The 15,548-nt window shown below is 39.8% G+C and overlaps 1 protein-coding gene across 2 annotated transcripts; it reads left to right on the forward strand.

Moving 5' to 3' along the window:
• Nucleotides 1-4,258: 4,258 nt before the first annotated feature.
• On the forward strand, nucleotides 4,259-11,757 carry LOC106602664 (T-cell ecto-ADP-ribosyltransferase 2). 2 transcript variants are annotated; one of them, XM_014195419.2, is made up of 5 exons: nucleotides 4,259-4,468; nucleotides 6,972-7,004; nucleotides 7,404-7,534; nucleotides 9,785-10,491; nucleotides 10,636-11,757. In XM_014195419.2, the coding sequence occupies exons 3-5, from the start codon at nucleotides 7,475-7,477 to the stop codon at nucleotides 10,766-10,768; spliced, it is 900 nt and encodes a 299-aa protein (XP_014050894.1). In that variant the 5' UTR covers nucleotides 4,259-4,468; nucleotides 6,972-7,004; nucleotides 7,404-7,474; the 3' UTR covers nucleotides 10,769-11,757. The 2 variants fall into 2 exon arrangements, with proteins under 2 accessions (XP_014050894.1, XP_014050893.2); XM_014195418.2 differs by lacking the exon at nucleotides 4,259-4,468 and having other exon boundaries at nucleotides 6,852-7,004.
• Nucleotides 11,758-15,548: the final 3,791 nt, after the last annotated feature.

Here is a 15,548-nt window from a genome sequence, read left to right on the forward strand (position 1 = left end):
GACTTACAAATTGGTGCATTCACCTTATGATATCCAGTGGAACAACCACTTTACAATAGTACATCTATATCTTTTTGGGGGGGGAGGGTGGGGGTGGGGGGGGGGGTGGGTTTAGAAGGATTACTTAATCCTATCCCAGGTATTCCTTAAAGAGGTGAGGTTTCAGGTGTCTCCGGAAGGTGGTGATTGACTCCGCTGTCCTGGCGTCGTGAGGGAGCTTGTTCCACCATTGGCGTGCCAGAGCAGCAAACAGTTTTGACCGGGCTGAGCGGGAACTGTGCTTCCGCAGAGGTAGGGAGGCGAGCAGGCCAGAGGTGGATGAACGCAGTGCCCTATATGGTAGTGAATTGGATAATTATCGGTCCATCTCTAAGCTCTCCTGTTTGGCTAAAATTCTAGAGTCACTGGTGAATAGGCAACTACAATCTTTTTTGAACTGTTAATAATACTCTTTCTACTAATCAATCTGGCTTTAGACCTAAACACAGTACTATTACGGCCACTGTATGTGTTGTAAATGCTATTACTAATGCCCTAGATAATAGAAAGTACTGTGCCACCTTGTTCATAGATTTATCTAAAGCCTTTGACACTGTAGACCATGCGATACTTTTGGGTAAGCTGTCGTCAATAGGACTGGGACTGGATGCCTGTCGTTGGTTTCATGACTATCTAAAGGATAGAATTCAGGCTGTTAGAGTCGACGGCATCCAGTCAGAGCCATTGGAGTTGGTTAAAGGGGTCCCGCAAGGTTCTATACTTGGTCCATTACTGTTCACTCTCTACATAAACAATATGGGTGATGAGATAAGAAAGTGGCAAATTCATTTATATGCTGATGACACTGTCATGTACATACTTAGGGATATGGTTGGATGATAAACTGTCTTTTAAAATGCATATCGACGAACTTTGTAAACGGCTAAAATCAAGCTAGGCTTCCTCTATAGAAACAGGACATGCTTGTCCTCTACAAATAGAAGACAAATTGTGCAAGCTACTTTTATGTCTGTTATAGATTATGGGGATATTATTTACATGCATGCAACGGCATCAAGTCGTAAATCGCTGGATGCTACTTATCATTGAGCACTTAGGTTTATTACGGGTGCTTGCTACAGAACTCACCACTGTGTTTTATATCATAATGTTGGTTGGACTTCGCTGTCCGTGAGACGAGAACAACATGCTCTCGTGTTTGTCTATAAAGCACTTCTGAATAAGCTACCTTCTTATTTATCGTCACTCATCAATATTAGAATTATAATTCCTAAAACCAGGTCTCAAAGCATGGATTACACTTGAGGCCCATGCGATTTCCACAGAGTTGGGTATGGCTGCCTTTTCCTGTTACGCTCCTTGCCTATGGAATAGCCTGCAGACTAAACTTAAACTTGAGACTCTTGTCCCCCTTGCTCATTTTAAATATTTATTGGAGCATTATTATTTTTGTATTGCTTGTAACTGTTTCAGGTAATGCAAGTTCTTGTGCTGTTAGTAGAATAACCTATGTGTAAATTAAATCTGTTGATCTATTTTTTTTGTGTATTATCTGTGATTGTTTTGTTTGTCTTGTTTAGTTTTTTAATCATTGTAGTTAAACTGTATGTGTAAACATGTATATGCAGGGCCCAGCTGTAAAAGAGACCTTGGTTCCTTGTTGAAATAAAGGTATAATAATAATAAAAAACGCTTTCCACTAGAGGTCGACCGATTATGATTTTTCAACGGCAGTATCGATACCGATTATTGGAGGACCAAAAAATCCGATGCCGATTAATCAGCCGATTTTTTTTACCCATTGATTTGTAATAATGACAATTACAACAATACTGAATGAACACTTATTTTAAATTAATATAATACATCAATAAAATCAATTTAGCCTCAAATAAATAATGAAACATATTCAATTTGGTTTAAATAATGCAAAAACAAAGTGTTGGAGAAGAAAGTAAAAGTGCATTATGTGCCATGTAAGAAAGCTAACGTTTAAGTGCCTTGCTCAGAACATGAGAACATATGAAAGCTGGTGGTTCCTTTTAACATGAGTCTTCAATATTCCCAGCTAAGAAGTTTTAGGTTGTAGTTATTATAGGAATTATAGGACTATTTCTCTCTATACGATTTGTATTTCATATACCTTTGACTATTGGATGTTCTTATAGGCACTTTAGTATTGCCAGTGTAACAGTATAGCTTCCGTCCCTCTCCTCGCTCCTACCTGGGCTCAAACCAGGAACTCATCGACAACAGCCACCCTCAAAGCAGCGTTACCCATGTAGAGCAAGGGAAACAACTACTCCAAGTCTCAGAGCGAGTGACGTTTGAACCGCTATTAGCGCGCACCCGCTAACTAGCTAGCCATTTCACATCGGTTACACCAGCCTAATCTTGGGAGTTGACAGGCTTGAAGTCATAAACAGCGCAATGCATTGCGAAGAGCTGCTGGCAAATCGCAGTAAATTGCTGTTTTGAATGAATGCTTACGAGCCTGCTGCTGCCTACCATCGCTCAGTCAGACTGCTCTATCAAATCATAGACCTAATTATAACATAATAACACACAGAAACACGAGCCTTAGGTCATTAATATGGTCGAATCTGGAAATTATCACGTTTATTCTTTCAGTGAAATACGGAACCGTTCCGTATTTTATCTAACGGGTGGCATCCATAAGTCTAAATATTCCTGTTACATTGCACAACATTCAATGTTATGTCATAATTACGTAAAATTCTGGCAAATTAGTTCGCAATGAGCCAGGCGGCCCAAACTGTTGCATATACCCTGACTCTGCGTGCAATGAACGGAAGAGAAGTGACACAATTTCACCTGGTTAATATTGCCTGCTAACCTGGATTTCTTTTAGCTAAATATGCAGGTTTAAAAATATATACTTCTGTGTATTGATTTTAAGAAAGGCATTGATGTTTATGGTTAGGTAAAGTCGTGCAATGATTGTGCTTTTTTCGCAAATGCGCTTTTGTTAAATCATCCCCCGTTTGGCGAAGTTGGCTGTCTTTGTTAGGAAGAAATAGTATTCACACAGTTCGCAACGAGCCAGGCTGCCCAAACTGCTGCATATACCCTGACTCTGTTGCAGAGGTGGCACATTTTCCCTAGTTAAAAGAAATTCATGTTAGCAGGCAATATTAACTAAATATGCAGGTTTAAAAATATATACTTGTGTATTGATTTTAAGAAAGACATTGATGTGTATGGTTAGGTAGAAGTTGGAGCAACCTTTTTCGCGAATGCGCACTGCATCGATTATATGCAACGCAGGACAGGCTGGATAAACTAGTAATATCATCAACCATGTGTAGTTAACTAGTGATTATGATTGATTGATTGTTTTTTATAAGATAAGTTTAATGCTAGCTAGCAACTTACCTTGGCTTCTTACTGCATTCGCATAACAGGCAGGCTCCTCGTGGAGTGCAATGTAAAGCAGGTGGTTAGAGCGTTGGACTAGTTAACCCTAAGGTTGCACGATTGAATCCCCAAGCTGACAAGGTAAAAATCTGTCGTTCTGCCCCTGAACAAGGCAGTTAACCCACCGTTCCTAGGCTGTCATTGAAAATAAGAATGTGTTCTTAACTGACTTTTAAAAGAAATATATTTATTAAAAAAAATAAAAAATTCAGAAAATCGGTAGCCAAAAATACCGATTACCGATTGTTATGAAAACTTCAAATCGGCCCTAATTAATCGGCCATTCCGATTAATCCGTCGACCTCTACTTCCCACACCTGGATTGTGCAACATTTGCCCATTATTCTTTTCAACATTTTTCAAGCTCTGTCAAATTGGTTGTTGATCATTGCTAGACAACCATTTTAAGGTCTTGCCATAGATTTTCAAGTAGATTTAAATCAAAACTGTAACTCGGCCACTCAGGAATATTGACTGTCTTCTTGGTAAGCAACTCAAGTGTAGATTTGGCCTTGTGTTTTAGCTTATTGTCCTGCTGAAAGGTGAATTAATCTCCCAGTGTCTCGTGGAAAGCAGACTGAACCAGGTTTTCCTCTAGGATTTTGCCTTTGTTTAGCTCCATTCCGTTTCTTTTTAATCCTGAAAAACTCCCCAGTCCTTAATGATTACAAGCATACCCATAACATTAAAATATGGAGAGTGGTACTTAGTAATGTGTTGTATTCGATGTTCCCCAAACATAACACTTTATGTTCACTACCGACGAAGGCTCAGCCAATCGTTTACAATACATAACAGCAGAATGCAGCGCAGCACGCTACTGAAGAAAGAGGAGACAACCAATTTACTACTTACAGCGTCAGCGCGCCTCTGGAAAGTCAGCTTGTCAGTTACAGCAGCGCGTCCCCTGAACGATAACGAAGAGGTAACTTTAGGTGAGAAGCCTGACCACGGAGACCGGGGTGAGAAGGTGATGAAGCGTACTTCATGAGCTGTAACCGAAAAACTACTGGCTTTTGGAAAGTTTGAGGTGAGGGAGAAAGTGTGGTGAACAACTATTAGCACTGTTAAGTATCTTGCTAGCTGGACCCGTTAGCTAGCTAGAGAAATGTTGGGCAACATTAGCCAATTTATGTTGAGCAACATTAGCCAACTTATCTGATAAATAATTGAGTTGATGGTGTGAAAATTAGCTTGCTAATAAAGTCAGACAGCTAACATCGTGTGAGCTAACATTAGTAACCTAACCAATTCGCTGTAGTATTAACTGGTATACGACTCCTTGCCGTTGTGCCGAAAATCTCCCCCCTGCCAGAATTCTCCACATCAGAGTCAAATACTTTCAATAGAACAAACTTCACGTCAGGATAGGCAACCGAAATGAATAATTAATGTATGTGTGTTATATTAAACATAGAGGTATGGGCGACATGGGCATCAAGAGGTGACCCCCGAGTGCGGGCGCTGAAGGGGGGGGGGGGGTTCTCCCAGGGTGCCATACAAGCTAGAACAGCCACATACACTTGAAACAAATTGTCAAACCGAAAACTGCCACCAAGATCAGTGAAATGTAGGCTAAACTGACAACGGAGTGAGTAGCAGAAATCTCAACTAGCAAGCAAGTCGCAGCAAGCAAGTCGCAGCAATGAAGAATTCATCCCCTTCGCTTTCTTCATTGCTGCGACTTGCTTGCTGCGACTTGCTTGCTAGTTGAGATTTCTGCTCTTCACTAGATTTTCGACACAACACCGTTCCTCAAGTTATAACGCGTTAGTTGCTTACTGGACCCTGGCAATCTGTGTGAAATGTTAACTAGTTAACTAACGAACTAACCACTATATGTTAACTAAGAATGAGAGAATTAGGTGAGAATGGGGCATTACTTGTTAAACAAGTGGATTCAGGGATTAAGTGTAGCTGGAGCTGGGCCTGGTTTAAACTGGATGCCACTATAGATGTGGAAGGAACACCACACCCTTATCCTCTTTCTCACTTTTGCTGGCATATTGTAGAACAGATGTCCACCGGCAGAAAGTGTACAATGTAATAATGTGCAGCGTAGCCCAAAGATATTGTTTTTGTTGTGTTGAATTTGACAGTAACATGTGTGAGTGAGGGGGATTATACTTTTTTTTACTCAGTGAACTTTATTTTTGCACACATGTAGCCTTGTGCATTTGATTGATGTCTATAGAGCCACTATAATAGAGCAAAAATAGAATGCCTGTTTGTTTCATTCTATTTCTACTTTAAGATTGGGTTTTTTCTCCCCCAAGTGCAACATTTATGTGTGTGGTCACAAGCGTTCTATTATAAAGGCTGTCATGGCTAACTGGACTATTAATGTGTTGTTTTTTTCTCAAGACTTGAGTGTCATTTGCAGTAAAGTTTAGGTAACAAATAACATTGGATTGCTTTCTTTACATTTTTTAGCTGGTAGTTAGGTTCACATTGACCACTTTTTATTTTACACACAGAGACTGATCATGTAGATCATAATTTTTGTTGTTTATTTATTTAAAACCTGCATTTCCCCCTAGCAGGGATTTTTTGAGTGTTTCAATGCAACAACAAAAAAAGTGTCACCTTTTTGGGACCTCACCGGTTTGCATCCCTGCTTTGTGGTTGAATCTGTGTTTGAAGTTCTCTGCTTGACTGAGGGATAATTGTATGTGTGGGATACAGAGATGAGGTAGTTATTCAAAAATCATGTTAAACACTATTATTGCACACAACGAAAATCCATGTAACTTATTATATGACTTGTTAAGGACATTATTAAGGGCTAAGGGCTACATACCAGGCCATGATCAGTATGCAGATGTTGTGGAACGTTGCAGACAGAAATGCCATAGCATCACAGGAAGCTGCTGAGGGGAGGACGGCTCATAATAATGGCTGGAATGCGGTGAATGGAATGGTATCAAACGCATTAAAACCATGTATTTGATGTGTTTGATAGCATTCCATTAATTCCGTTCCAGCCATTACTATGGGCCCGTCCTCCCCAGTTAAGGTATCACTGGCCGACTGTGTCATAGATAGAGATGCCTCGATTCATGACTCAGTCGAACAACTCAGTCGATTCTATTTCATTCCCATCTACTCTGATAAAATCCAAAACTGATTAGTAAAATGTCTATTGCATATTGTAGCCCTATGCAGTGCCAATGTTACACAACTCTTATCTGTCTAACTTCCAGAGTCTGACTCTGTATGTTTGTTCATTACATTTAGATTTTTTGTATCAGGCAAAACACCAAAACCCTAAAATCACTACTGACAACCATTGCACGGCTTGGTAAAACTGCACTAGGCCCATTGCCAACCCAAACTATGGTATGACGGGGAAAAAATGATACTTTGTTTGGTTTGTTATTTCCTCCTCCAGTCAGGAGGAAGGAAAAGGAGTTGCTCTGTAAAGATAAGGGCCTCGGTTTCCTTCCATTTTTGGTCATCAGGGAGTGAGTGGAAAATATTTGCAAACGACCCCGAAGAGAGGCACACTGATATTCTCTCATTCTGTTATTTAGTCTACCCAAGGAGAGCACCACACGACTCTGAAGGTATGTGTCCAAATCTTATCTTTCATGCATTATTTTGATTGTCCCATGTTATGCTTGTTAGGTTTTGAGGGCCTTTTATAACAGTGAATTGTAGGCCTATAGTTTGAGTCATTAATAGTATAACTTAATTAAAACAAATGTAGGCTACTTACACTTGAGTCTAGGAACATACCACACTGAAAATATCTATGTAGTAGATGCGTCAACTTTCAGAATAATACCTGTGAGAATAGGAAGTAGTTGTGTAGTTAAACATTGCCTGGACATTTTGTGATGAAAGACCCCTAAATGTTGTAAACATACAGTAAAATTGTGTCTGTGTAAGTTTAAGATTATTGTTTGCGATTTATAACCTCACAATGTAATTTACTCTCAATTGCATTTTGTTTCTCATCTCAGATCGGTCCCATCTCCTCTCAATCCCTCATTCATTGGTCACCAGAACACACAAGGCAGCCGTTGCTGAGAAAATGCAGTGTCAGAGAGAGAAGATATTCATATTGATCCTCTTTGCTGCGCTCTCTCACAGGGTAAGAGTTTTGACCAAACACATACATTTTTTGTAAGATTGAATTGATTGTTGTGGAAAAAGTATCCAATTGTCATACTTCAGTAAAAGTATAGATACACTACCGTTCAAACGTTTGGGGTCACTTGGAAATGTCCTTGTTTTCCATGAAAACATACATGACATTAGTTGCAAAATGAATAGGTAATATAGTCAAGACGTTGACAAGGTTATAAATAATGATTTTTAATTGAAATAATAATTGTGTCCTTCAAACTTCGCTTTCGTCAAAGAATCCTCCGTTTGCAGCAATTATAGCCTTGGAAATTGGCTCCAATTAAGTGCCGTCCACAGGGTATGGCATGGCGTTGCAAAATAGAGTGATAACCTTCCTTCTTCAAGATCCCTTTTACCCTGTACAAATCTCACACTTTACCACCACCAAAGTCGCCCCAGACCATCAGATTGCCTCCACCATGCTTGACAGATGGCGTCAAGCACTTCTCCAGCATCTTTTCATTTTTTTCTGCGTCTCGCGAATGTTTTTCTTTGTGATCCGAACACCTCAAACTTAGATTTGTCTGTCCATAACAATATTTTCCAATCTTCGTCTGTCCAGTGTCTGTGTTCTTTTGCTAATCTTTTCTTTTTATTGGCCAGTCTGAGATATGGCTTTTTCTTTGCAACTTTGCCTAGAAGGCCAGCATCCCGGTGTCGCCTCTTCACTGTTGACGTTGAGACTGGTGTTTTGCGGGTACTATTTAATGAAGCTGCCAGTTGAGAACTTCTGAGGCATCTGTTTCTCAAACTAGACACTAATGTACTTGTCCTCTTGCTCAGTTGTGCACCAGGCCCTCCCACTCCGCTTTCTATTCTGGTTAGAGACGGTTTGCTCTGTTCTGTGAAGGGAGTAGTACACAGCGTTGTACAAGATCTTCAGTTTCTTGGCAATTTCTCGCATGGAATAGCCTTCATTTCTCAGAACAAGAATAGACTGATGAGTTTCAGTAGAAAGTTATTTGTTTCTGGCCATTTTGAGCCTGTAATCGAACCCACAAATGCTGATGCTCCAGATACTCAACTAGTCTAAAGAAGGCCAGTTTTATTGCTTCTTTAATCAGCAGACACCAGTTTTCAGCTATGCTAACATTATTGCAAAACAGTTTTCGAATGATCAATTAGCCTTTGAAAATGATAAACTTTGATTAGCTAACACAATGTGCCATTGGAACACAGGAGTGATGGTTGCTGATAATGGGCCTCGGTACCCTATATAGATTTTCCATAAAAAATCAGCCGTTTCCAGCTACAATAGTAATTTACAACATTAACAATGTCTACACTGTATTTCTGATCAATTTTATGTTATTTTAATGGACAAAAAATTAGCTTTTGTTTTACAAACAAGGACATTTCTAAGTGACCCCAACGTTTGAATGGTAGTGTACCGTAATAGAAAGTTTGTCAAGTAAAAGTAACCCAGTAAAATACTACTTGAGGAAAAGTCTAGAAGTAGTTGGTTTTAAATATACTTAAGTATCACAAGTAAAAGTATTTGCTAAAATATACCTAAGTATCAAAAGTTGAAGTAAAAGTATAAATAATAAAAAATTATTTATATTAAGCAAAACAGACAGCACCATTTTCTTGTTTTTAAAATGTACGTATAGCCAGGGGCACACTCCAACACTCAGACATTATTTGCAAAAGATGCATTTGTGTTTAGTGAATATGCCTGACCATAGGCAGTAGGGATAACCACATGTTCTCTTGATAAGTGCGTGAATTTCACAATTTTCCTGTCCTGCTAAGCATTCAAAATGTACTTTTGTTTGTCAGGGAAAATGTGTGGAGTAAAAAGTACAATATTTTCTATAGGAATGTAGTGAAGTAGAAGTAGTCAAAAATATAAATAGTAAAGTAAATTATAGATACCCCCCAAAACTACTTAAGTAGTATGTTAAAGTATTTTTACTTAAGTACTTTACACCACTGATTGAAACAGCCATACTGTAATTATAGACTTCTGGGCCGGTTTCCCAGATCCAGAGTGAGCCTATTCCTGGACTCTCCATTATGCATGTTTTTTAGTCAAGGACTAGCCTTACTTTGGGTCTGGGAAACTGGCCTTGATGTACTTAATTTGGCAAATGCTTGAATTTGAACTTGGCAAATTAGAATTGTATTGTCATAAAATGTTGAGTGCCTACACATTGTTACACTGTGACACTACCTGTATTAAAAAGGGTAACAATTCTCTTTACTATTACAGGTGACTCAGGCAAAGGTAATGGACATGGTTCCTAATGCCGTGGATGACCAGTACACTCACTGTCGGGTGCAGATGCTGAAGAAGGTTGTGGAAGGGGGTCTGCTGGAAGAAGAACTGAAAGGCAGTATAGAGTATAGTTCTGCCTGGGGGGCAAAGCAGTGTACGAAGTTAATCCCGGGAGGCGTCAAGCAACACACGGCTGCATTGGTGGCTTATGGACATGGGGGAAACGTGTTCAGAAAGATTTTCAACAATGCAGTGGAGACTCAGGGTGGGAATGTCAATGTCTATAACAGAGAGTTCCGGTTCAAATCCCTCCACTTCCTTCTAATGGATGCCATGAGGCTTTTGAAGACAGAGAAGTGCCAAACTGTGTTTCGTGGCACAAACCAAGAGTATGAGGCAGAAGTAGGGTCAGAAGTGCGGTTTGGGAGGTTTACCTCAACCAGGGCCAAACGTTCCAACTCGGAGGAAGATGTTTCAGACAATGGGATCCTTTTCAACATCACTTCCTGCACTGTAGTCAACATGGATGAGTACAGTTGCTTCTCAGAAAGCATTGATCAGCTGATATCCCCAGCAGAGGTGTTTAGGGTGGCTGAGGTAAAGAATGTAAGAAATACAGATCACAAGCACAGAGAGATCGTTTTGACAAGTTCAAGGACTCACAGCATTGACAGCATCCGCGACTGTTACCTCTTCCCCAGGTGAGGCCAGGTTATGTAAGCGAAAAGATATGAAAACATTAGACTACCAAACAGGTGTAGACGACACAAGAGTCAAGTGGTTTTAAAATGTCTACCTTATTCTTTGGAGAATGAACATCTGTCTTTGTCTGTTTGTCTCACCAGATCTCCTACAAGTACGAGTCCTCCATCAATCACCCCCAAAGGCTCCTCTACTCAATGGCTTGGCAGTAGCCTCTCTGTTCTTGTGGTTGTATCTCTCTCTATCTCCCTGATCACCAGGACTGATCGTCTCTGATAAACTAAAGTGTTGAATGCTAATAGATGCGGTAATGAAGTCAATGGAACGCAGACCGTGGGGGATAGAAGGACGCACATTCAACCAATCTGATCTAACAAAATAGATATTTGTTAAATCGTAATTTTTTTATATATTGTAACATGCCCAGAATGTGGTTACTAAAGTCTGATTTGGATATATTTGTCTGTTTTCGCGGCATAACATTTAGAAATAGTCCCTTTTCAGGTTTGGAAGAAGTGACTGCTAAAGGCTAACTCCCATTCATATAGACTGGTAGCATAGCTAGCATATAGAAATCGATGGTGGTAGTCAAAGTCGGTTTTAACTGTAATGCAGTTTCTTGGTGATGATGACATCAACATGTATTCGGGTTGACATCCATACCAGCATTATTCTCAGATTTTTACCTCAACATAGTGTGAAACACACATAAACAATAGCCTAAATATGGGCTAATTTTGCTGGTGGCCATTGAGGAGATTCTGGATCTTTCCCCCACGACAACTTTTACCCCATGCGTTTCCATGGCATTTCCATTGTTTTGGTCGCGTTCCATTGACCTCTTGACTGCATCTATTGAAAAGGACAAACACACACACACACACACACACACACACACACACACACACACACACACACACACACACACACACACACACACACACACACACAATTGCATGTATGTAATATCAGTGCATGCAGACACATAGATATTCATCAAATGTGACAAAGCGCTAACCCTGCCAAATCCCTCTTAGCATAATGATATTCTCTTGAAAAATGTATTTCTTTGCAATTCATTTTTTTTGTAAAAAAAAAAGATAATGGTCAATAGATAATATTTGATAAGACGTTTTAAACAATATGGTATGCATTTAGCAAATATTTTGGTATCACAACAATTGAGTGAGTGGTGTCCAGTTTTCATAGATGTAATTGAATTTTCCTCTTGTTTTGTTATTGAATAAAGAAACAAGTTGAGCATTTTTGAGTGTTGGATAGGACACCTTTGGTATATATGCATTGAGATGGGGTGGGAAGGAGTGATTGATTTATTAAATGTATTAGATAATTAAAAGTAGCAAGCTTTTCTAGCTGTAGACAACTTTACATACAGTGGGGTGATAAGTATGTACATTGAATTAATGATGTAAGGCTCATAACCTGACAGTCCAGACAAACAGTATGACCTCGTATTATTTAGGTTGTGTAATATGTGTGAGGGGAAATGACTGTCATACCTATGAGGGATGTGGACAGAGAGTGCCCTTTCTCCAAGCTCAAGCCATGCTCAAAATCACCTGTAGCACTAGCCTTTAGGTCTTAGTTACAAGGTGTTTGCACTGACTCAATCACAGCTGGAGCCACACATGTTTTGGCTAATATTTCATCCTTATCCTGGAACCTGCATGTTGTGCAGGCTTTTGTTCCAGCCCAGCTCCAGCTCACTGGATACAACTCATCAACCGATCATAAAGCCCTTGATTAGTTGAATCAGATGTTTTAGTACTGGACTGGAACTAAAACCTGCACACACTGTGTCCCCTGGACCAGAATTGAAGAACAATTCATTTGAGTGTTGTCTCATTGAAGCACATGGGGGTTTCTGCAAAGAAGAGTTGAGGTCAAGCCTGCCTTACAACTGTGGTGCAAATATCAATACGCAGAGGTCCTGGTATAACTGACGTAACTTACACTGTTCTAAGAAGTTTCTTTAATTGTATAACTGACTTAACTTAGACTGTTCTGAGAATTTTCTTTAGTTGTTACTTTTATTTCTTATTCTTACTCGCGTATATATATACTTTTTTTAAAAACTGCATTGTTGGTTAGGGGCTCATAAGTAAGAATTTCACTGTAAGGTCTGCACCTGTTGTGTTCAGCGTATGTGACTAATAAAATTAGATGTGATTTGAATTGATGGTTTCAACTTTTCACCCCTTTTTTTCTAATAATAGCAGTCATCCTCATAAATCAAGTCGACAATCTATCGGCAAATCCTTTTTAATCATTGTCATATTTCGAGAAATAATGAAATTGTAGATAAAACGTATCGATGCTCATCAGCCATTGGACATAAACATTTCACAACAAGTTGGAAATCGCAAATTCAACAATGAGTGGTTTGGAAGGAATCAGTGGCTAACTGCAAGCCTTGCAAATAAATCGTTAGCCTGCTATTCAGTGGAGTGGCTGTGTTGTACCAAGTCTAAGATTAAGGGTCTCTTTTCCTAATTTAAAATTATAAACCGTCAATGAAGCATGACTTGTCCCGCTCTCAAAACAACTGTTAACTCGGACCTACAAAATCTGACTTTAGTGAATTCAAGACAACTGGGAACTCGGGAAAAACGAGCTACGACTGGGAAAATACGTTTTGAACTTTCAACCAACTTGGAATTGTAAATCCGGAACTTGGGCCTCTTTCTAGAGCTACAACCTGAAGATCATTGACGTCATCATGATTCAACCATTTTTTTCCTTCTAGTTCCCAGTTGTCTTGAAAGCACCTTAAATCCAGAGAAGGCCAGACTTTGATGACAAAGTTTGATGACCTTCCTGTTCAAGTGAGCACAGCACAACAAGGTGAGTCCAAAAATGTCTTGTATGCTGTTGCATAAATTATGTAATATGCCAGGGGGATATGTATACTGTAGCTAAGAAGGTAATACTAAGTGTATGTTGTCTAGTACCTCACCCTAATAATTAGTTATATTTTCACCTCTTAATGTCGCCGACTGTTCTGACTTGGTGGTGCACATGTAGCCTATAACCTGTTTTTGAGAAATATAATCATCGGATATTGTAAGAGCTTTAATTGTCTGCTTATATGCCCCCTTTATTTATCCTACGGTTCTGACTTCGTGTGCAGGGAGAACACTGTAAGAGAACACTGAATTCTGTTGCTGTACATTTCAAAAGTGCTGAACAAATAGTTATTTTGACTACGTCCATCCTAGCTCACTCATTAATGTCTTAATCGAAATTACGGATTGCCTCTTATCCGCTTGTCGTCCCCTTATGCCATAGTTTGTACATCTCAATTGTCAATAGAAACCACATTTGTTTAAGCAAGTCAGCCATATCGGCTATATTTTTTTAAAGGGCACTAAATGAGTTTGAATGAACTGTTTCGCTGCCAGACAAGGCTTCCCTGATAGCCAGGTATAGCAGTGGTAAGGTGTTTGGAATGCTGGTGAGACAGCTTTATGTACAGTAGGCCCTAACATTTGTGGGCACCATGTGTCACCGTTATAGTGCAATTAATGTATTGTTTAGTGTTGTGTTGTGGCTTTGCTGGCACGCATCCCACTTTTTGTTTTGTTTGCCCCACTAAGATTTACATTCACTGCTCTACAAAGGAAACAAGAACATGTGAGTTCAGAGAATGATGGTGTTAACATTGGTCCTCCTTGCTGCAGGGTAAGTTTTAGTTATCACTTCATCACAAGTGGGACAAGCTATGCAGAGTTTGGATTGAAGTGTAATTCTTATCGGTGATATGTGGCACTGAAAGTCCCAAAATCTTTCCTCAGTAAAATGTTGTATTCTGTATTGTGTCAGGTTGACTGTTGTGTCCTCACCTTTGTTCTGATCATTTCCTCATAATCTCCAAAGTGTTCCATTTCAGTTTTACCAATGGCTATGCATAGGCGTCTCATATTTCTTCAGTGAGAAACATTTCAATTTGGCCCTCGCCATATAGGCCAATTCCCGATTATAAACAGTTTCAATTATTAAGATAAAAAATGTATACAAGGCTAAGAAGTTATATTTTTTTCTGAAAATCAACAGGTCATGGAAAATATTGATAAAAGGTCAGATGGCACAAAATTGCTAAATTAGATTGTTGTATTGAAAAGTTGGGTCCCACATGGGTCGTTTGCCAGTTTCTCTGGGTTGAAATAATATTTTTACTTTATTCTTTAGGTTACTGCTGTGGTAAAGAAAATGGACATGGCTCCTAATGCAGTGGATGACCAGTATATTCAATGTCTAAAGCAGATGCTAAAGAAGGGGGTCTATTGAAAGCAGAGCTGAATGCCAGTATGGCATATCATGCGGCATGGGAGGCAAAGCAGTGTACAAAGTTAATCCCAGGAAGTGTCAAGGAACAGACGGCTGCATTGGTGGCTTATGGACATGGGGGAGAGGATTTCCGAAAGACTTTCAACGATTGAGTGGAGACTCGGGGGGAATGTCAATGTCTACAACGGTGACTTCCGGTTAAAATCCCTCCACTTCCTGATGATGGTTGCCATGAGGCTTTTGAGGACAGAGAAGTGCCAAACTGTGTTTCGTGGCTCAAGCAAAAAGTATGAGGCACAAGCAGTTTCAGAAGTGCGATTTGGGAGGTTTACCTCAACCAGGGCCAAACGTTCCAACTCGCAGGAAGCTGCTACAAACAATGGGACCCTTTTCAACATCACTTCCTGCACTGTAGTCAATGTGGATGCCCGCACTTGTGACTCAGAAAGCATTGAGCAGCTGTTTTCTCCAGCAGAGGTCTTTAGTATGGCTGAAGTATATGAGGGAGTGAACAATGAGGATGAGGAGTACAGCGAGAACGTTTTGACAAATTCAAGGATTCACGGCAATCACGACTGTTACCTCTTCTCCAGGTTAGGCCCGGCTTAGATTCTAGTGTGTGAAATGTTCAGACTCAACTCTGTTCAGCATGTACAGCGATCTTGCTGATTGGAAATGAACCCCCTTCCACAACCCCTGGCTCTCTCTCCCTCTCTCTCTCCCCCTCTCGTTCTCTCTTTTTATCTCT

The sequence above is a fragment of the Salmo salar genome, chromosome ssa04 (genome assembly GCF_905237065.1).
Source record: "Salmo salar chromosome ssa04, Ssal_v3.1, whole genome shotgun sequence".
NCBI classification, from domain to species: domain Eukaryota; kingdom Metazoa; phylum Chordata; class Actinopteri; order Salmoniformes; family Salmonidae; genus Salmo; species Salmo salar.

What these genes read in the sequence shown, in the direction of transcription:
- LOC106602664 (XM_014195419.2), top strand. Translation starts at nt 7,475, where the DNA reads ATGCAGTGTCAGAGAGAGAAGATATTCATATTGATCCTCTTTGCTGCG. An exon ending in TTGCTGCGCTCTCTCACAGG is followed by an intron (nt 7,535 to 9,784) that starts GTAAGAGTTTTG and finishes TTACTATTACAG; the next exon opens with GTGACTCAGGCAAAGGTAAT. An exon ending in GACTGTTACCTCTTCCCCAG is followed by an intron (nt 10,492 to 10,635) that starts GTGAGGCCAGGT and finishes TTGTCTCACCAG; the next exon opens with ATCTCCTACAAGTACGAGTC.